General features: G+C 38.3%; 1 protein-coding gene across 1 annotated transcript; it reads left to right on the forward strand.

Moving 5' to 3' along the window:
• Positions 1 to 5,063: 5,063 nt before the first annotated feature.
• LOC108997887 (protein VAPYRIN-like) lies at positions 5,064 to 6,851 on the forward strand. The gene has a single exon (XM_018974275.2). It carries the CDS (start codon positions 5,112 to 5,114, stop codon positions 6,729 to 6,731), a length of 1,620 nt encoding a protein of 539 aa, XP_018829820.1. The 5' UTR covers positions 5,064 to 5,111; the 3' UTR covers positions 6,732 to 6,851.
• Positions 6,852 to 22,969: the final 16,118 nt, after the last annotated feature.

A 22,969-nucleotide genomic window follows, 5' to 3' on the forward strand; every position in this document is an offset into this window, starting at 1 on the left:
GTCATGAAACTTTGTATAAGAAGAAAGTATTTTCTGTATGATTGGTGTAGAAATGAGTTTATTTTAGCATTTTGTTTCTGAACTATACAAAAAAAGCGAATATTAGATCTGAAAGGTTTTTGGGTTGATTAAGTGAAGATAGTTTGAATATGTTTTTGAATATGTGAAATGATTTGAGTCTATTCAGTACTCTATTTTGATATGATGTGGCATCTGAAAACCTTTGGCATGACTTTTTAATTTTATATTTGATTATGCTCTGGTTTTGATTTTGTTTTTTATCTGTTCCATTAAGGCCCTACCACGGGTATAATAGTGGGACCCTGCCACGGATATAATAGTGGTATACGGCCCTGTCATGGGTATAATGGTTGTATATGGCCCTGCCATGAGGATTAAACATGGCATCTGTCATGGGTATAATGATGCTCAGTTATGTATACCAAATGATACTTTTGAACAAGAATATTTTTGAAAGTTTCGCTCTTATATTTTGATAACATGTTTTGATTTCGCATTCTGAAAGTAAATGTTTTGTTCTATATTCTGAACTCTGTAAATGTTTATGTTTTCATACTAGTATATGTTCTTTGCTTACTAAATTGTTGATAACTCACTATTTATCTCCACAATAGCTTTTTCAGATGATCTGAATGTTTCAACTAAGGATCAAGAATAGGGAGCATGGGTGTGATTATTTAAGTATAGTGGATTAAGCACAAAATGATGCCATGGTTATTGGAGAATATTATTAAAGTAAATTTGTCGTGTTCTTATGATGTGATATGTTGAGAGGTTGAGATTTATATTAACACTTTGTGTTGTTTTTTGTTAATTATTTTGGAATAGTTGGTTTAAAACAATGAGATATATGTGTAATTGAGAATTTGGAGCTTGTATCTATATGGTAAGATATGATTTTAAGTGACAAGAAGTAACTCTCTGACCCATTCGGGACCTGGGCGTTACACTGACGTACTCACACCCGGTCAAGAGGATCGGCTATGCAATGCAATAACTAGTAGGGAGCCCATGGTGCGTAGGGGAGTCGTGAGGTGTCCACCCACATTGTTATTGGATTAAATGGCTATAAGTGATTAATATAACTTGAAAACGGTACTTTGACATGACTATTTTTGCTACTCTATTACATGAATCCATGGTCAATGATCTCGAAACGAATACAAGAATGAAAGAAGTTTTTGGTCAAGTTCATATCCATGCATTCATACTCATGATTTGCCTCTGCATGCTTATGTTATCTTCTTGTATGTTATTGGTCTACTTGTTGACTTTCTCAAAATCTCACTGTAGTAGTTTTCACTACCATCCCCCACAAAATGGTAGAAGTTGTGACAGATTTAGGCGATAGCTAAGGGGAAATGCAAGTGAGAGAATCCCCCACCAATTAAGGAGGCCCCTAAGAGCCTCGAGCGCTCTACAGAGCCAGAAGTAGAGAAAAGACTAGAGGCAACCGATAAATTTCATTAGTGAAGTACTAAAGCTTTTCGAGAACTTGCGGAAGATTATAGAAAAAGACAAGCCCAATAGGATGTTTTTGGAGGTTCCATATAAACAGTACTTTGAGATTTGTGGTGAACTAAGTACTATGGGTTGTGGTTTAAAACCCTCATTATGTATCAGGAGTTTTGAACAAGTACTTCGGGATTTTCAGTAGTTACTTTATTTGGTACCATACTTTAATTGCTCTATCTTTACTTAGAATTGAACATTTTTCCACTGCGTTTAGTGCATATTGTTAGTAACATGTTAGGTGCATTGCATGTTAACTGTCATGAAAGCTGAGGGGTGTGTAGCCTTGAGTTACATGTGTCTCTATCCAATCCCATGCGGGGTCTTTGTAAGGCCCAGCCTTTTTTTTTTCTAAGTGGCCAAACCATGTTTGAGGGCCCAGCCCGTATCTTGATGGTGCGAGCGACGCCGTTTTTGAGGTTTGTAATTCCCTCCTCAATTCTTCTCTTTTTTTCCTCCCCCGATTTCCTTTCCCCCTCTTCCCCTTACGGTTTCTATTTCTTTTCTTTTTCTTCTGGTTCTCCTGGGTTTCTCTCGCGCAGACGGACTCTCCACAGGTAAACCAATTTCGCCGACCGTCTCTCCTTGTTTGCTTTGGGTTGATTTCGTGAGTTTGAATCACATGGCTTAAACTTCCTCTCAGGCGCTGCATCTGTTTCAGTGGGTTGCCGATTACTGCACTTCCTCTTCCTCTCCTTTTGCTTTTCGGTACTCCCTCTACGAATTAGTGAGCATCATTTCTCAGCCCTTCTTTTCCAATTGGTAAGGGTTCTATTATCATCCCTTTAACCCTTCGAATTCCTTATGCTGTGAAAACGTGCGGGTGTTCTTAGCATATGTTGGTGTTCCTCATCTGTTTTTTTTTCCATTTGCAGGTCAACCCGTGAGCTCTATTTCGGTTCTTCCTGTTAGTTTTCCTACTATTTTCGACTCATACGTGTGTTTTATTTACATAGGTTCTTCTTTTCGGTTTGGTCATTCATTGTTTCGTGTACTATATCTTTGTAGTGTTCTGTTTTGCCATAAAAGCCGTAAGCCTCATCTGTGCATTCGTGGTCTTGGTGCTTGCCGTGTTTGCGTCCTCTGTTACTTCTCGTTGTTTCTCAGTTCCCTTGGTGTTTGTGTCCTCTATTGCTACTCGTTGTTTCTCAGTTCCCTTGGGTAGGTTCTTGCTATTTTCATCTCTTGATTTTGTTCTTGTCTTGTGGGAGTTTAAGAGGGAAAATACACGTGTTGGTGTTACTAGTGTTGTTTTGGGGTAAATTGGAGTAATTGTTTGGGATTACGAGCCGCTGAAATAAGTGTGAGTTAGTGATAATTTGAGATGACATTGGTTGTGGTGCTTGTATTGGACAACACTGAGTTGAGTATAGAATATTTTGGGTTGAAGTGTGGGCTGTCCAGATGGTTACTTGGTTGTTTGAGTTGGATTAACTTGCTGAGTTATGGACTAGAAATGGGATGTTAAGTTGTCTAAGACCAATTTTGTGTTATTGGGTTTTAATATTCAGTTTTAATATTTTATGAATAGGTGACGGGACGGATAGAGATCGTATTCAAGGTATAGATAATACGCGGCAAGAGTCAGGTAAGCAGGGTTCCTATGCTGGATTTTATACAAGTTAATAAGACTGAGGTTGATTTTATGAAAACTTGCATAATTTGTGTTGTGTTGGGAACTTGTGAAAACAAAGATCAACATCGGTCACTATTCTGCATTATTCATGAAATCTGTGTGAAAAAGAGAAAAATATGTTCTGACATGCATTGTGTAGACATGAGCTAAATTCTGTCATGTGATTTCTGAAATCTGAAAAATGAGCGATATTGAGAATATCAAAAGTTGTGCATTTATTCGAAAAGATATTCTGGCTTTTGTGTTCAGTGTGTATAAACTGTCTGATTCTGTTTTGATAACTCTGTATTGTTTTGATATAACATCTGAAAACCTTTGGCATGGTGTACTGGTTTTCGTATCTGACTCTGTCTCTGCTTTGCTCTGCTCTGCTCTGTTATGCTCTGCTCTGTTTGGGTTGGTACCAAATTCTTTGTCTCTGAGTGCACCCACTTTGGAAACAAAGTGGTTTTATTGTGGTCTTTCCTGTGTGCACACTAGGGGCTCCGAGAAGAATAAAGGAAAGATTTCACCTCTGTCTCTGCCTGGTTTGGCCACCGGGGTTAGCACAACCCTACCACGGGAGTGAAACATGGTCTCTGCTCTGTTTGATGCTTTGTTTTGATCTGATGATGATACTCAGTTTATGTTATGCCAAAGTACTATGGGTTTTACTGTCTTAAAACCATCGCTCCATTACTTTTGAAAAACAAGTTTTGTTCTACATGATAACTCTGGAAAATATTTTGTTCTGCATGCTCTACTTTGTAAATGCTCATGTTTGCATGCTAGCATATGATTTCTGCTTATTGAGTTGTGATAACTCACCCCTATCATGATAATATTTTTCCGATGATGTGGAGAGTCCAAATGAGGACCTAGATTAGATTGGTGAACGTGGTTAAGCTGAGGAGATGTGGTTGGAAGAAGGACTAATTTTGATGTTCTTAGTTTTAATGCCTTTGAGTTTTAATTATATGTTTGGGTTTAGTAGGACCTATGGTGTTATCAGTTTGGTATGTTACTATTATCGAGAGATTGTGGACCCCTTTGATTTATTATTATTGCATTAAAGTTTGTGTGGAGTTTGTAATGAGATTTTTTAGAAGATATGAGATTGATTTCACTTATGAAGTCTTTGGAGATTATTCTTTGGATGTGTTGGGAGACATGTTTATAAGTGACAGGTAGTAATTCTCCAAGCCACCCAGGTTTGGGGCGTTACAGTCTTGGTGCATCACACTCCCAGTCCTATGTAAGAGGACAAGGTCGATCCTCCATCATGTTGGACACCCATACCTTTCCCTTGTGGATCGATTTTTTTTAGTGTCACTGTTTCTTGTCAAACAAATGTTACAGAGAGCTGAGAGGCTTTTACAGTTTTCTACTCCATGTTTTGCTTTTCATAAAAGGCAAACCCTAGCAACCAGCACAAGGAGGAATTTTTTATCGATTAACCCGTATTATAATTCTAGCTCCAGGACTCCTGAAGAAGGTCTTACAGAGTCTTCTACTCAATTTCACAGTAGAGACAGCATCAAGCTGTTTCTGCCTCGATCCCACTTTGTTTATAATGGAAAATAATCAATTGATATTATAAGCTTCGGCGTAACAAAATAAAATAAAAAATCGTTTTCTTGTAGGCTTATATCTCACAGCATGCTTGGCAGAAGCATCTCCCAATCAACTTTGTTTCTTTGACGTATACAACTGTCCTTGGAGTAATACAGTTCGGACGCCGAATAGAACAAGTCAGCATTGTTTTTAACACCCCCACTTGGCAATCTGTCGTTAAGCCGGCCTTCACATCCCCCGTTCCTTAAAATACTCCAACCAATCCTTTTCCTTCACTTCGTTTCGTGTTCCTCTACATGGGTTTTCCTTTTCCTCCAAAACCCACCAACAATATCAAAAGCCGAGAAGTTTGAGGCTTAAAGATTGTAATCAGGAACAAGTGCTCACAATGGACAGGCTTATAAGCTTAGAGCCATCAAACCTTGTTCCTATCCTCATCGAACATGGTCAGAAATGTTACGGTGTCCTCACCTTGCGAAACGTTATGTACACTATGCCGGTCGCGTTTCGGCTTCAACCACTGATCAAAACCCGTTACACTATCAGGCCGCAGTCGGGAATCATATCTCCTCTCGCAACTCTCACTGTAGAAATTATTTATCATCTCCCACCGGGTTCCAATCTTCCACACTCCTTCCCTCGTAGCGATGATTCGTTCCTTTTGCATAGCGTTGTGGTTCCAGGGGCAGCCATCAAGGAACCGTCATCCATGTTTGATGCTGTTCCAAATGACTGGTTCACAACAAAGAAGAAGCAAGTTTTCATAGACAGTGGAATCAAAACCATGTTCGTTGGCCCGCCGGTTTTGGCTCAACTTGTGGCCGATGGTTCTATGGATGAAATTAGGGAGGTTCTTGAGAAGAGTGACCCGGCGTTGAGGGCGGTGGATTCCATTGACGCGCATGGACAAACTTTACTTCATTTGGCCATCGCTCAAAGCCGAGCTGATCTTGTCCAATTACTTCTCGAATTTGAGCCGGACGTAGAGGCTCAGAGTCGATCAGGGTCCAGCCCACTTGAATCCGCGGCAGCCTCCGGAGAAACCCTGATAGTGGAGCTATTATTGGCTCATAGAGCTAGCACAGAACGGTTGGAGACCTCTACTTGGGGCCCTATACACCTTGCGGCCGGAGGTGGTCACACAGAGGTGTTGAGGCTCCTCTTACTCAAGGGGGCTAATGTGGACGCACTCACAAAGCACGGGAACACGGCTTTACACCTTTCAGTCGAGGAGCGCAGGAGGGATTGCGCGAGGCTTTTGTTGGCAAACTGGGCGAGGCCCGACGTCCATAACACCGAAGAAGCTGACACGCCGCTGCATATCGCTGCAGGCATAGGTGACGAACAGATGGTCAAGCTTTTGTTACAAAAGGGAGCCAACAAAGATATCCGAAACAGGGTTGGAAAAACCGCTTATGATGTTGCTGTCGATTACGGCCACAACCGGCTTTTCGATGCGCTCAAACTTGGGGACAGTCTATGTGTTGCTGCTCGGAAGGGCGAAGTAAGAACAATCCAAAGACTTCTTGAAAATGGCGCAGTTATTAACGGGCGAGACCAGAATGGCTGGACAGCGCTGCATAGAGCCTCATTCAAAGGAAAAATAGATGCAGTTCGAGCTCTACTGGAGAAAGGCATTAGTATTGATGCTAAAGATGAAGATGGTTACACGGCATTGCACTGTGCAGTGGAGTCGGGACAAACTGAAGTGATAGAGTTGATAGTAAAGAAGGGAGCAGATGTGGAAGCTCGAACCAACAAGGGTGTCACTGCACTGCAAATAGCAGAGTCGCTGCACTACATAGGGATTACAAGGATACTCGTTCACGGAGGTGCCACCAACGATAATATGATACTTGTTCCAGCAATATCCCCGCCGGTTCCATTCAGAAACAAAATGCGCGCGCCACAAGATCAGGGAGAGATGGGCGGGCTGAAAAAGAAGTCGAGTAGAACCAAAGCGCCTCGGGCTAGCTTGGATAGGCCAGTGCCGTTGGCAGTGCTCTAGCTAGTAGATCGAGCATACATACATATATGAGCTTTTTGTTTTTATTTTCTTCTTCTCCTTCGATCTCCAACATTAGAGCACAGAATGGATCATTTATTTAATTTAGTTATGGCTAAAATTGTGAAAGATACAGACTCGTATTTAAAGCCTAAATATATCATCTTGCTACAAGTCCCCGAGAAATTACATTGAGGTTCGACGTTCGTGTATACGCTCGGTCTTGCACTACTACTGGTTTTGTGTCATTATTCATGCTGTACGTCCGTACGTATTGCTGCGATGGATTTTGGTAATTAACCTTGTAAGATGATCAGCCGTTCTCGTAGATCATTTGAACATCAAGTCTTTATGCTATTTAAAGTGTATCAACAAAATAAACCTTAGAGATAACTTGTCATCTATTATTTCCTCTCCTATTATTGGTGTTTTATTTCTTTCAAATGTCATACTGAGATAGTACTTATCCTGTGTAAATTAATATACATATAATTTATATATATGACTTTCCTCAACCATCCTTATTTTTTTAATTATAAGTCAATAAGGCTTCGTTTGGAATCACAATTCCTCTCAACTCATCTCAATTCATCATTACAATTTTTTCAAATCTCAATATAAAATATAATAAACAATTTAACTTTTTTAAATTTCAAAATAATAATAATAATAAATAATATTCTAATAATATTTTATTATTTCAACTCAACTCACTTCAACATCCAAACGTAACCTAAAAAAACTAATTAATTAATGCAGAAAATCCTGCTTGGGATAAAACTTCACGGCATCCGGCCACTTGGAATATTGAACAGCAACTTGCCTAGCTTGCTCACGTACCTAGTGGAAAGTAAAAGGTTTTTTATTCGAGCCTGATGCATTCCCGGTGTTTATTCACCAAGTTGGAATTAGCACCAAGTATAAAATAGTTCGGAAGAAGGGAGGTGCTAGCATGGGCTCTCTCTCCTTGGGGACAAAATTTTTTGTGATACCCCATATGATATGGATAATGGTAAGTGATGTATGAGATTTCATATTACTTAAAAATGAGAAGTTCTTACTCTTTATAAGGTTCTAATGGGGTTCCAATTATATTATTGAGTAGTCCTTTTGGAGTATAGGTAATGTTATTTTGAACCTTTCATTAGGGCGTTACAAATGGGGCCTGTCCATTATAGGTAGCACGGCTCAAGTCCCACATTTCTAGTTGGGATAAACTCTGATATCATTTGTAACGACCCAATGAAATGCCCAAACCACATGATCTATATTCTAAAAAAATTAGTCAATGATATAATTAGAGTCCTGTTAGAATCTTATAAAGAGTAAGAACTTCTCATTTCCAAACAATATAGGATCTCATACACTACCTACCCTTATCCATATCACATGGGGTATCACATTTTCAATGCCTGACCCATTGGGAGGAGATTTGTCCCTCTCATTCTGCCAAGTGCAGCACATAACTAACTGTGTGAGGTGCGTTGATATTGATGGGCGAGATGCCTTCTCGTCTCCGAGTACCGCAGCCCATACAAATCGACAAAAATGGTATTCCAAGAAGAGAAACTAGTTCTTAACGAGAATGTCCGAATCTCTCCTCTCTCTTGACGACGGATTTTACGCACCACTTTAAATGGTTGTTAGATGATCTGTAATCGGTATAAAAAAGAAAAGCACATAATTACAATAATATTTAATGTGATTCGGTGTTCATACCTGGCCTACCTAAACGAATGGCCGGATGAGGATAAATTTACATTAAAACAGAGATTAAGGGATTGTTTGGATTGAGAGAGCCGCTCATCTTATCCCATCTCATCTAATTATTATAATTTTTTTAAACTCTCACAAAAAAAATATAATAAATAATTCAACTTTTTCAAATTTTAAAATAAAAATAATACTAAAAAATAATATTCTAACAATATTTTATTTAACTTTTATCTCAACTCATTATCCAAACATTCCCTAAAATATGAGAACTAACCCACTCTCCTTCCTACATTAATCATGGTCCATTAATTACCACGGCTTCCCAAATATTAACAATCTACTCCTAACTACATGGCTCTCTACCCTATAGCTCTTTTCTCTCAACCCTTTGAACAATAAAAGGCCTCTCAACTTCCCCACCATCAAGAAACACCTTTCTAAAACCCCATGACAATAGGAGTTAGGGTTGGGCTGGAGGGCACTACCACCAGCCATCCCGTCCAGCATCCACCTAGCCAGAACGATGGGCCCCATTCATAGACAAGGGCATGTGAGCAAATGCCCGCACGTAGAAAGGAGTTGGGGGCAGGGTTCAGGCCTAGTCCATATATATATATATTAAAAAAATAAACTCCCTAAAACGACATCGTTCTATCATAAGATTCATTTTTTAAAAAAATAAAATGACATAAATGATGTCATTTCAAAGTTAGGTTTAAGCCCTTGTCTCTCTTTCTTTCCTATCTCTCTTATTCCTCTTTGGCTCTTTTAATCTCTCTTCCCCCCCCCGCCGCGCTCTCTCTTTCTCCTTTACGCCAGCATGGCAACGCAACCATCCTTATCTTGATCTCCTCCTCCCCCGCATTCTCTTCTCCTCCTCCTCCTTGGCTCCTCCACTACTTATTCTTCTCGACATTCTTGAAGCACAAATGGCAGTGGAACCACAACCATGAGTGACTATGGGTTTGCTAAGAGACCCGTGGCCATTCGTGGCCTTTTTCATTTCTCAGATATGCTGTATTTTGATTGTATTGAAATTTTTTCCCATCTGGTGTGGATGAATGTGGATTTGTTAATGTTTTTCAGTTGTTTTGGATTTTTTTTTCTTTTTTCCATATTATTTTTCTTTAGTTTTCCTCTTTTGTTGAATGGTTGATAGCAAATCTCACTACAAGAAAAATAATTAATTTGAACCATATTTTTTGTTTCAAAAAATTCATTTTAGTCACAAATATCTTGTCTAGAATAAACATTTTTCTTGTAGTGTCAATTGCATCAGTAACAATAAAGAGCTACTGTGACGACCTGAATTTTTGCCAAAAACCTCACATGTTATTTTATCTATTTGATTTAACTTAGTTAGATTTCAGTCTAATATCTTAACAAGACCAGGACATGTTAGGGCCAAGAAAACCACTTGGATCTGATAGCAATGGCGTCCAAGCCCAATAGAGGCCCAAATGGGCTAAGTAGTATTCGATTATTAAGGGGCAAAAAGGGGTTTAAGGAAACCCCTAACTAGGATTTAGGGCATGGAGGTGCCTACCTAGAAGGAGAAAGATTTATTTCTTTTTTTTTTTTGTGCTTTTCCTAGAAATCCAATCATTTGAAACCTACGGAAGAATCATTTTTGGTTAGCACATAGTTGCCACTTGGCAAGCATGCATGAAGGTTTTCAGAAGAAGCCAAAGAGATGGAAGATGATGTAGGGCTCAGTACATTTTAGGGGCACACACCCATCTCACCTACCCACATGACACATGGCTCTCATGCAAGTCTACCTTTAGGATATATTGAATCAAGATGTGAAAGTGGAAGAAGGGGAAGAGGCACATGGGAGATGCCAAAAGTCTAAAGCACAAGTCTAAAGAGACTTTAGGGTTTCGGCCAAAGGGATTACACGCCTATCCATGAAAAGCCAACCACCACTTTTGCCATGTGTCATGCATGCAATAGGTGTTAGGATTTCTAGAAAAGGTAATGATGAGGAAGAGGAAGAGGTGCATGGGGAAGGGACACATGCATTCTCCAAGATTCTAGAAGAATCTTAGTGGGAGATGAAGACAAGGGAGGAAGAGAGAGGGTCGGCTAAGGCTAGATACACGCACGCCAATGCCAAAGGGCAACCATGCAAACACCTAGGGATAAGAAGGACTCAAATGATGAAGAGACACCTTAGGGTTTCGGTCACAAAAGACGTACACACCCGTTGCCACTAGCATGGGTTCATTGAACCTAGACCACAAGAGAGGATACAAAGGGCCATTTAGGGTTTCAAGGACACGCCACATGTAAGAAACTTTTGGAATTCCCAATGTAAGGCAATGATTAAGAAGAGAAAGGAGGGGTTTCAGCCAAACAAGAGGTAGGTTGCCACATGGTGCCCATGCACAAAGACCTTTTGTCTTTCTATGTTAGAAATGATGATGAGATGAGGGTCCTGTGTGGGAAAGCGAGAAAGTATAAAGGGGAGTTTTTTGGGGCCGGCGTCAAAGGGGATACTCGAGTCATTTTCGCCATTTCCATTTTTAGATCACTCTCCTTCTCTCTCTCTCTCTCTCTCTCTCTCTCTCTCTCTTTATGTCTCTCGCACGACCACCTTAGGGAAAGATCAACTCCCTCACTTTCTCATCTACCAAACACACTTGCCTCACTTTTCTCTCCACCCAAACACTCCCTACGCACATACCATTCCCTACCATCTAACCACACGGGTGGGAGGAGAAGCAGATAGCCCACGGTAAGAACCATTAGGGCTTGTTTGGAAAAAAGTTTCCATACTAAAATTCTCGTCTTATCTCATCCTATCTCATCTCATCTCCTTCCCAAACATCACTATAACAAACATTTTTAAACTAATCATTACAACCTTCCCAAACTTTCAAACAAAAAATGAAAAAAAATTCAGTTTTTTAAGATTTCCAAACAAAAATAATTTTAAAAAACTATATTCTAACAGTATTTTAATTTTATAATATTTTTATTCAAATTTTTCTCTCTTTTCCCAAAATTCAAAAAATACTCCACTCAAACTATCTCAATACTATTTACAAACCATGTTACTATTTTTCACAAAATTCTCATCTCATCTCATTCCCCAAGTATGTTTCATCCCAACCTTTTTAGCTACACACACATGGCCTCATGAAGTTGAGGGTGATGAGGGGCTTGGGTTTGAGTGCCTCATCGGGATGTTGAAAGGGCACAAGTGATTAGGTCCATGTTATGTTTGAACAAGGGGGAAGACTATGATTTTTCCTCAAGATAAACACCAAACAATCACTAGAAAACATGAGTGAAAATGGCCTTTGAAGGGATAAGGAATTTTCGGTCACCATAAGGGTTCAACTAAGGTTTTTCCTTTTGAGAAGTTTCAGCCATGGGAAGTGATGATCACCATGTATGGCCTACACCACACACACACATGCCATGCATGCCACTAAGACCAAGCCATTGTTAAATGAGCATGAATGTCATTCATCCTAGGGCAACTCCTTGAGACTAAACACACGAAGAGTTATACTAGACAAGGAAGGAGCTCTACCACCGAGAGGGATGAACCCTAAGTACGCCATACACTCACTCTCAAATTAGGATTTCTTTATCTCACTTGATCTAATGATTTACACATAGCTTGCTTAACGTTGGTATTTTACCTCTTCGGATATTTGTATGTTAGGTCTTAACCTACCTTCAGATAATGTTCGTATCTATTGTATGAACTTTTCATTTTATCGACCAAATTGGATTATGGAATGGTTGACAATCGAATGCTTTATATGCAGTTTCTCAAGTCTTTGTCATGTTTATATGTGTCACCTATGAATATTATGATATTCAGCCATACCTAGTTTGTCTTGTTCAAAATATCTTTGCTCAACATGCTATGCACCGATTTTTGTTTTATGACAAGTGTATCAATTTTTCTAATATTTTCAAGTTGTAATTGTGATATGCTTAGAAGTGTTGCATAAAAGTGTGTAAGCCATTACCATGCATGACCGAGCATCTCATAAAAGAAAAAGAGTTTTCAAAGTTCATGTCACATGCATTTTGGTTTGGGCATTGTTTTAAAAAGAAAATGTCATTTCATGTTTTGTCACAACCCCAAATGCTAAAGACGAGGGAATGTCCTAGTAGAACTCTTTTGTCCACTCTAGAGTGCATAAATTGGAAGTGGTAACCCCTAGGTCGACGAAGCATAGTCAGTGCACCTCGAATGGGTCCTTTCTAAAGGAATCTGTAGTGAGGTAGCACCTAACGCTAGTGGGTGCCATAAGATGGATGCGGTGAAGGAGAAATGCGATCTGTCACATAATAAGAACTCTAACATAGTCACTACGGGTTAAGTGGGTCGGAAGTGATGTGGTAACTAGTAGGGAGCCCACGGTGCGTAGGGGAGCCATGAGGTTTCCACCCATGTGTTACAAGGACTATAAGACTACAAGTAATGTGTAATATGAATAGAATAAAAGTGTTTCTCTGAAAAGTCAAGCATGATTTTCTGTTACAAGATTTCACTATCAGCTATTTCTAAAATGTAGATGCATAAGTCAAGTTTTCGGGTCAAGTACATGTGACACCCCTAGGTTACTGCTTGGGATGTAACAAAGACTTGGAGCATTAGGATATGTCACAACCCCGTCCCGGGAAGGGCGGGATCGCGACGTATGTACCTATCTTCTTTTTTTTTTTTCTAATAACATGCGGTCGGCATGAACATGACACACGTGTACTCTAATTTCTAATTTAATAAAGGGAACACCTAATGGACATTCTATTCAAACATTCATCCGTAAAAGGCTCTAAGAGTCCATACGTTCATAAAAACATAATCCATCATCCATAAACATAACTGTTCTGATTAGGGAAGGTCCTAAGCGTCTGCCTCTCCCTCTGCAATAGTTCCTTGTTCCCTAGCCTTTTCATCATTACCTGGACATTAGAAACAAAAGTGAGTCGAATACTTAGTAAGTAGTACACCAAACAGTGAACATACTAGGCATTTAATCTTTTCTTTGAAAACATGCATACATAAACATTTTGCTAATCCTTGAAAATACTTTCATGCAGAACAGTTTAAGGGATAAACCATACTTTTATGCATAAATATTTAAGAAATAACTATGCTTTCATGTATAACATTTTAAGAAATAACCATATTTTCATGTTTCACTTTCTTTGGCCGGTACACACTATTACGCCCCGTGTGTTGGGGTTAGCAGTCTTCCTTTGGACCTGGATTCCGCCCGTGACCACAGGTTGGGAATCCCTTCAGTCAGGGGCAGCACTGGGTGCACTACCAGTACTACTTACCCGGCATTGCAATCTGTCCATTCATTTGGTATCATTTTCATTCATATGGCCGTTACGTATTTTCATACATTAAAGCATTCATTCATTCAATCATTTCCTTCATTCATTCATGTCAGTCCTTTCAGTCCATTTCATTTAATAGTTCATTCATGGAAAACTTCATTTAAAAGCATGAACTTTAACATATCTTTTCATTTAACAGTGCATTCATGAAGAAACATCATTTTAAAAGCATGAGCTTAAACATCATTTTTCATGGCATCCATAAAGCGTCAATTCATAGGAACATCTTAAAATGTTTTCTTCGCATCATTTAAAGCATCAGTTCATAGGGACATTTTATGTAACACCCCAAATCCAGGTGGGTTGGAGAATTACTACCTGTCACTTATAAACATGTCTCCCAACACATCTAAATTCTCCAAAGACTTCATCAGCATAAATCAATCTCATATCTTCTAATAAATACATTATAAAATCCACAAAGTTACTATTGCAACAATAATAAATCAAGGGGTCCACAATCTCCTGGTAGTCATATCATACCAAACTGGTAAATCCATAAGTCTTACTAAACCAAAAAACATAATTAAATCTAAAAGACATCAAAAATCTTTTTTTTTTTAACGGTAGTACACTAGGGTACTTGACATCCTCTCCTCAGTTTAGTCATGCTCACAATTCCTAATCCAGGCCTCAGTTGGACTCTCCACATCATCTGAAAATATTATGAAGATAAAGGGGTGAGTTATCAACAACTCAGTAAGCAGATGACATATGCTAGCATGCAAATATGAGCATTTACAAAGTACAGTATGCATAACAAAATATTTTACAGAGTTATCATGCAAAATAAACCATGTTTTCAAAAGTAACAGAGCGATGGTTTTAAGACAAGTAAAACCCAGAGTACTTTGGCATAACATAAACAGAGCATCATCATCACATCAAAATAGAGCATCTCACAGAGCAGAGACCATGTTTCACCCTCGTGGTAGGGTTCTGCTAACCCCAGTGGCCAAACCAGGCAGAGACAGAGGTGAAATCTTTCCCTTATTCTTCTTGGGGCCCCGAGTGTGCACACAGGAAAGACCACAATAAAACTTTTTTTTTTTCAAAATGGGTGCACTCAGAGATAGAGAAGTTGGTATCAACCCAAACAGAGCAAAGTAGAGCAAAGCAAAGACAGAGTCGAATATAAAAATCAGTACACCATGCCAAAGATTTTCAGATGTTATATCAAAATAAAACAAAGTACCAAAACAAAGTCAGATCATTTGCCTGTACTGAAAACAAAAGCTAGAACATCTTTCAAAATAAATGCACAATTTTTCAGATTATCAATATCGCTCTTTTTCAGATTTCAGAGACCACATGACAGAATTTAGCTTATGTCTACACAATGCATGTCAGAAAATATTTTTCCTTTTTTCACACAGATATCATGAATAATGCAAATAAACAACCGAGGTTGGTCTTTGTTTTCCCAAGTTCCCATTACATCACAAAATATCCAAGTTTCATAAAGTCAACCTCAGCCTTATGAACTCGTATAAAACCTAGCATAGGAACCCCGCTTATCTGACTCTTGCAGTGTATTATCTATGCCTTGAAATCGATCTCTATCAGTCTCGTCACCTATACATAAAAATAATATATATATAAAGTAAGTGTTAAAAACCAACAACACAATTTCGATCTAAAAAATTTAAGACTCAATTTCTAGACCATATTTCAGCAAATTTAATCCAACTCAAACAACCAAATAACAATCTGGATAGCCCACACTTCAACCCAAAATACCATATACCAACTTCAATATTGTCCTATTACGCCCACCAAAACCAATGTCAACTCAAATAATCAATAAATCACACTCATTTCAGCAGCTCATAACCCCAAGCAACCACCAACAATTTAACCAAAACAACATTACACATTGAGCGTTTCTCTCCGTTCACAACTCCACAAAAGAAAAATCCCAACACTTCTAAATGTTAATCGGCACCCAAACAAGACTCACTTCTATATATTTCTCAAACACCAATCCAAAAAATCAAATATTATTCTACAAGAGAGAAAAAAATACCCAACGAAGTGAAACACTTACGGTTGAAGGCTCAACGTTTATGAGAAACCGAGTAGAACGACGTACTCACTGCACTACCACAAACACAAGACGCACGGGAAAGAAAATCCACCGAAACCACGGACTGCACTTTGAAAAAAAAAATCTATTCAATAACCATTTCGAGTAAGAGGAAGAAAGATGTGAAATCTTAAAGAGGAAAAGAGAAGAAGAGATTTACCCACTGGAGAAGCTCTTGGCAACCAAGACTGAAATTTTGTTCTACCCAAAACTGCAGCTCCAACAAATACTAAGCAAAAGAGGGACACGAGAGAGAGAGAGAGAGATGCACTAATCTGCAGCAATAGAGGGACGGGAGAGAGAGAAGCACAGTGATCTGCAGCAATGGAGGGATGCGACAGAGTGAGAAACCTATTTTGAGGGAAAAACCAAAAGTGAGGAAAAAGAAAATGGAGAAAATGCTAGGGCATTATTCAGACTCACGAACAGACCCAACGAAAAGGAAGAGATGAAATCGGGAAGGGAAGTGGGTAACGTGTGAGAGAGAGACATAGGGGAAACCAAAAAACTGAAAGAGAAAAAAGAGGGAGAAAGAATCAGGAATGCTGAGGAAGAAGGCAACACTTAACCAAAACGGTGTCGTTTCAATGCTTTCTAAGAAAAGGCTGGGCCTTGCTTACAATCTAGGCCTCACATACACTAGGCCTTACATTTTAAAACACTTTCTTCGCGTCATTGAGAGCATCAATTCATAGGGACATTTTAAAACTCGTTTAAAGCATCACTTGAAGTATAAAGCATGAGACATTCATTACCTTTCCTTTGCAATCAAAACATTTTCATCATCTTTCTTACTTCGATGCACATGCATTTTTATGAAAAAGATACATTTTCATGCTATGCTACATATAGGAATAATCAATAAGTTTATTGAGAGAGCATGCATGGAAATCTCATGACTTAGAACCTACGTGCATGCATTACATTATACACATATACACAATTATAATTAATAGGGTGCTTAACAGGGGCTATCAAGAAAGTGCTTGTACATACTATATTCATTTACTCTTTTCTTTAGAAGAACATTTGTAGTAAGAGAGAGATTCTTTCATAAAGAGAACTTGGTGTAAAAAGCATGGTCATAGCTACTTACCACTATGCTTCTCGATACTTCCAACTTCAGTATATGTCCTAGTCCAATAAATAACATAAGCGTGTTAATACTCATACAATATTCTTTAGCCCTCCCTTTGAAAGAGAAAGCCACAATATTACCATCTAATGTCCCTTCTATGCTTATCATTAAGCCAAATGACTACTCCTCAACTCGACTTACAAAAGGAATAACTTAAATATTAAGACATACTAGCTGTCCATGGAAAGGCTATTTAAAAGGCTTACTTGAAAAGTAGTTAAGAATTCATAGGCTTCAAGCAAGGTTTCTTTGGTTCAAGTTCACTTTGTGTTATGGACATTAGGAGATAAAATCGGGAAATTCTCAACAATGGGCCTTAAAATAGATTTAGACATGTCAAGTATGCTAAACAAGCTTAGGAAATATGCCATTTAAATCAATTTGTGGTCCCTCATTATAAAAGGTTAGCTTATCAATATTTTGGACTCTTGGATTAGGTAGAATTTAACCAAATGAGGGATATCATAAATGGGCTATTTTTACATCAAGACATGGCATGACATGGACTTAGGAAATACTTGGACAGCTTTACATATCCTAATACATCATGCACAAACAATCTCTTATATTTAAACTAACTAACCTATAACTTATTCACATAAGCAATATATTAATTAGTTTAGATAAAACCTCCCATTAAAATTAAAGTAGCATAAAGTATAGCAAAGTTACCTATTAAGAAACTTTAAAACCTTTAAATACTTAAACTTATGATTCACTCGCTTAATACCTTTAAAAGCAAGATATAAAATTATAGAACCAAGCAAAACCTCTAAACCAAACCTCTAGCATCCTAAAAATAGATTACCAACCAAATCTCAACACAAGGCACATGATACCAACATATATAATTTAAAATCACTTTAATCATTACCTATAATTAAACCAAGTGTAATAACAACATAGTATTTTCAAAATATAGGAAAATACATAGCAAAACAACTATAATACCATTCGGTTTGGGCAAAAAACAGGGCATACAATTTATTTATAATATAGGAATTTAACTACACTAAAACACAAGCTAAAACAACTTAATGGGTTTCGAAAATCACATTAAAAATAAATAAGGCAAATTAGAATTTTTATCTTAAGCTCTTAGCTTCTTTCAAAACACAAGTGGAAGACAAAAAAGAGGTATAGTCGTGTGGATGAAGAGCAACACGATATCACTATTTTAAACCCCAAAACTAAAACATCAAAATCATCAAAAGAAAACCCAGTTGATCATCCATGGCTAAATTTGAAGTACACAAAGGAGAAGGATTAAGGGTAGTCTTACCTTGCTATTTTCCTCTTGAGAAGAAGGAAAAGTGGATGCTTGGCTTGAAGGAGATGAGAGGAGTTTGGTTTCTTAAAGAACAAAAGAGAGGAGAAGAAGAGAGGATTGGCTTTAGCTTGGAGAAGAAGATGGAAACTTGTTCTTTTTCTTTCGTGGGTGAGGGTCGACGGGTAGGAGGATAGAAATGCTTAGGATTAGTTTTTTTTTTATTATTTTGTTTTCTTCTTCTCTTGCTCTAGAAGCCGATGGGTGCTAAAGAGAAAAAGAATTTGTTCCTTCTCTTGGATGCCAACGTATACGGTAAGGAAAAGGGGATTTCACTAGCTCGTTTGGGGAGTTATGGGTTCAAGGGAGAAAATTCAATGGATTTAATCAAAGCTTATCACATAAGCTTGGGAGATGGATGGTGGAGATCTATTCACCTCAAGGTTACTTTTCACCTACTAATCCAATGGTAGAGATTAATTGGGCCATTTCTTAAATAAATAAAATTGAAGGGCTTGGGAAAATATTTCGAAGTCTTAAAATTAATACTCTCGATTTATTTTAATAAATCATATTTTAAAAAAATAGAGCATATTCATCTTAAAATAAAATAATTGAAAGTAATAAAAATCTTTACCTCCAAATATTTAACTTAAGGAATTAATAAAATGCTGTAAGGACCTACGTAGTAGGACTCGGGTATTACAGGATATGCAACACAAAGTTACATACCCCAATTCATGACAGTTTATGCAATGCATCCTAGTATGCAACTAGCAGTATGCAATAATCACAGCAAAATAAGGGTGATTAGTTATAACTCATGCCAGAATGAACTAAAACATCCCAATAGCATTAATAACCATAAAAAGTTCAAACTTATGGATAGCATTTCCTTAATACAAAATACTTAATCCAAGTTCCATGGTTAGATAAACTATTTCATACACTCTGAAGTATGAAGATTTAATGCTTATGAGCATCAAAATTATATCTAGTCTTCACTCAAGGTCCGGCTCCTCTTCAACCATCTGCATCCAGTGATCCATCATGTTCATCGTCTACCGGTCCTGACACAACTTCTATCATTCGTGGAGGAATGATAGTGGGTCCACAAGGGTGAGATTTACTTGAAATCTCAATAAGTTAAACAATCAACTAAATATATGGATTGATGCCAAAATGAACTAAATATCCTAATGATTTATAAACCATAAATAGGTACTTCCTCACTTAAGAGATCCACTTGAGTTCAACATAACATGCGGAGATAGAATCTCCATAAAGCAAAATCTACATAATCAGACTAACTCTCGTATTCGCTCTATAGTATATAGAGTCATTGCTACAGAAGTTAAAATCAAGTCCAGCCTCCTCTCCAGATCAAGCTCCTTAACCATCTGAAGCCAATGGTTCATCTTGTCTTTCAAATACTATTCTTGACACAACTCCTACCATTTCGGGGGGAATGGTAGTGAGACTACTACAGTGAGATTCATTGATATCTCAGTAAGTTAAATATATTTTATGTGTGTTCTAAAGTCATCTATACCCTTAGAATTTCAAAAATTAAAGTGCAACTATGCCAATCACACCCAACCCATGGCTGCATTTTAGGTGACCCTTTTTGTGATTTCAAACCTATAGCTTCTTTGCATGCATGTATGATCAAATTTCATCAAACATAAATCCATAAAATTGATCTTGGAACATGTTTACAATTTAGAAGAAAAATTACACACGAGTTCATCCCAACACTTAGGCATTGAATAACACCAAATCATCCAAAAACCTTCAAATCGTGTGCATGCATGATGTTTCTAGCTTCTCTTTGTCAATGCAAGTTTCAAAGTCTAAATAAATCATGCATATCAATGCCTAACATGATGATAATTGGTTCCTAAAGGTTCATAAAGCCATCCTTGAGGAAATAAAACATGATATGCCAAGATCAATCTCATACAAGTGCAAACCGAATACTTAGATTATCAACACAATATATGGATTTATAAACCTATCATGACATGCTATTTTCCTCAAATTTAAACCTTTAATAAATATCCCAAGGCATTAGTAAAACATATAAAATCATATCAAGACATGTCGTGGCTAAAATTTCATCCCAAAACAATTTATTCAATCAAAACTCCAAATCTGAACCGATATGCAACACCTTGAGTAAAAACCTTTTATAAACCAATCAAGTCCTCATTCTCATGCCATAAATCAAAGCCAAACATGTTAATCTAACACCCAAAAAGAGATAAGGTAAGATTACTTACAAAATTCGTGGCCCTTGAGCTCTCAAAACTCAACTCACTTCAATACCTCACTCAAGCTACTTGGTTTCAACCCCTTCTCACACTTTGAATGCTTTGCTCTCAAGAACACCAAAAGAAAGCTAGAGAGAGTTGTGTGAAGAAATGATGGATGAGGGGAGGTATTTATAGGACTCAATGGAGGGTGAGAGGCAAGGGTGCGTTGGTTTTGGCTCCAAGGAAGTGAATGTGAGTGGTGGAGGTGGGAGGTGGAGTGCTTGAGTGAAAAATGCCAAGGTTGGTTCAGTTAAATAGTGGTCTAAAGTGTCATAATTTCATCTTGGAAGAGAGCTAGAAGATGTGCATAGGTGCAGGGGCTGCATGATTCAGATTTTTGAAAGAAAAATTCATAAGACAAGCAAGTCATAGCCTACGATTTTGGGTTTCCTTCAAAGTTTTCCAGATTTGTTATCCTCTTTTGTCCCATCCTCTTGGTCTGATTTGGGGGCATTATGACCATCATTTGAAGGCTTTTTCAGGTGAGGAATAGTGGTTTGAGTGGCTGCCAAGTGATCATGCCTGGGCAGAAAAACAAAGGGGCAAAATGGGTAATGGTTTTCAAGTGTGCCTCTCTTTGTGCCAATCAGTTGGGCTGCTATGGGGAGGTAATTGGTCAAGCAAGCACTTGAGTCCTTTGGAGCACTTCCAAGGAAAAAATGACAAGGGTGGTGGCGTGGGGAAGTGATCAAAATAGGTGCAGAAAATTCAGTTGAAACCCAAGGCCACTTGGTTTGGTTTCAACTAGGCTTGTAGTGGAATTGGTTAGGTTTCTTGGAGCCAATTCGTCCAATGCTAGAACTGAACTAGGAGGGTTAAGGTGAGGTGTAAATAATGAAATTTCCCTTGATAAAATGGTGTAAATGGCGTGGTCTAGGGAGTGATTTGGTGCGATGCACATGAGGGTGCACCTATGTGCCGATTGGTGGTGACTTGGGCATTAGCATGACTTTGCTTCTATTGACTTGTGTTGGGTCAAAATTAAACTTTCAAATTAGTCTAAGAATAATGAAAATCAATAATAAAATCAATATATTTCAGATAAAAAAAGTGAAAAATAATTTAAAGAAAATTTAAGCTTAAAATAAGGTTTAGATGTCACTAATCATGTATAAGTTGATTAATGCCCTTAACTCAAGGGCTCCCTGAGTAGAGGTTTCCTACCTGCCTTGTGCAGGACTGACTTTTTAAGCTATTTTGTGTGGTAGTGTGTGTGGAAACTAGGGAGGTAGATCTTGAGAAGATGTGTGGAAAACTATCCCTGACCGAATAGGAAGAGGAAGTTGTGGTAGTGGATGAAGAGTCTCTAGATTGTGTGCTAGGTAGAAGTGAAAAATGTCTACTGTTTAAACTGTTCATTGATAAATAGTTTAATAAGGAGGCATTTAAGAGTACTATGAAGCGTCTATGGCATCCTGGTAAGTCTATCTCCATTCAAGATGTTAGTGCTAATCTATTTATTGTTGAATTTGAGGATCCATGGGATAAAGAACGCGTTTTCAGAGAGGGACCTTGGGCTTTTGATAAGCACTTGGTTCTCACAAATGAGGTGGATGGGTTGCAGCAGGCACATCAGGTTACTTTCCTTGAGGTGCTCTTCTGGGTTCGTATCCATGATCTTCCGATTATTGCTAGGAACTGGAAGATGGGACACATAGTAGGGAAGGAAGTTGGTAGTGTGGTGGAGGTTGACTTGGAGAAGGATGCACTGGCTTGGGGGGAGTACCTGCATATCAGGGTTAAGTTGGATGTCACTAAGCCCTTGTTACGTGGTAAGAAGGTTTGTGTGGGTTCTTCTAACCCCTTTCTGGGTTCGGTTATCTTATGAACGACTTCCAAATTTTTGCTACATATTTGGTACGCTTGGTCATAATCATAAGGAGTGTAATCAGTGGAGGCCATTGATGGAAAAGTTTTCAGTCTCTGAGTTTCCATATGGTCCCTGGTTGCGTGCAGGGAACTTTGGTGATTATAGAGGACCTGTTCACAGGAGGCAGATAAACCATGATGGAAGTAGTTCTCCGATGGAGCATGGGCCAGACCAATCTACCGGAGAATCTTCGAGTGATCAAAACGTAACTGCTTCTGAGGCTAACGTGGGAGCGACGGATATTGTGGAGGAAAGTTTGGATAACGGCCAAGCTTGTGATACTTGTCAGGTTCCGTTACAAGAGATTCGCAAGGTAGGTCTTGTAACTGATGCGGATAAGGTGGCAAGTAGTTTGGCAACTGATCAAAGTCACGATAAGATGAAACTTGTAACTGATGAGGGTGTAATGGAGAGTTGCATGGCAACTGAGCAACGTCAACAAAAGTTGAAATTTGTAACTGCTACGAAAG

Source organism: Juglans regia, chromosome 4, assembly GCF_001411555.2.
Source record: "Juglans regia cultivar Chandler chromosome 4, Walnut 2.0, whole genome shotgun sequence".
Taxonomy (NCBI): Eukaryota; Viridiplantae; Streptophyta; class Magnoliopsida; order Fagales; family Juglandaceae; genus Juglans; species Juglans regia.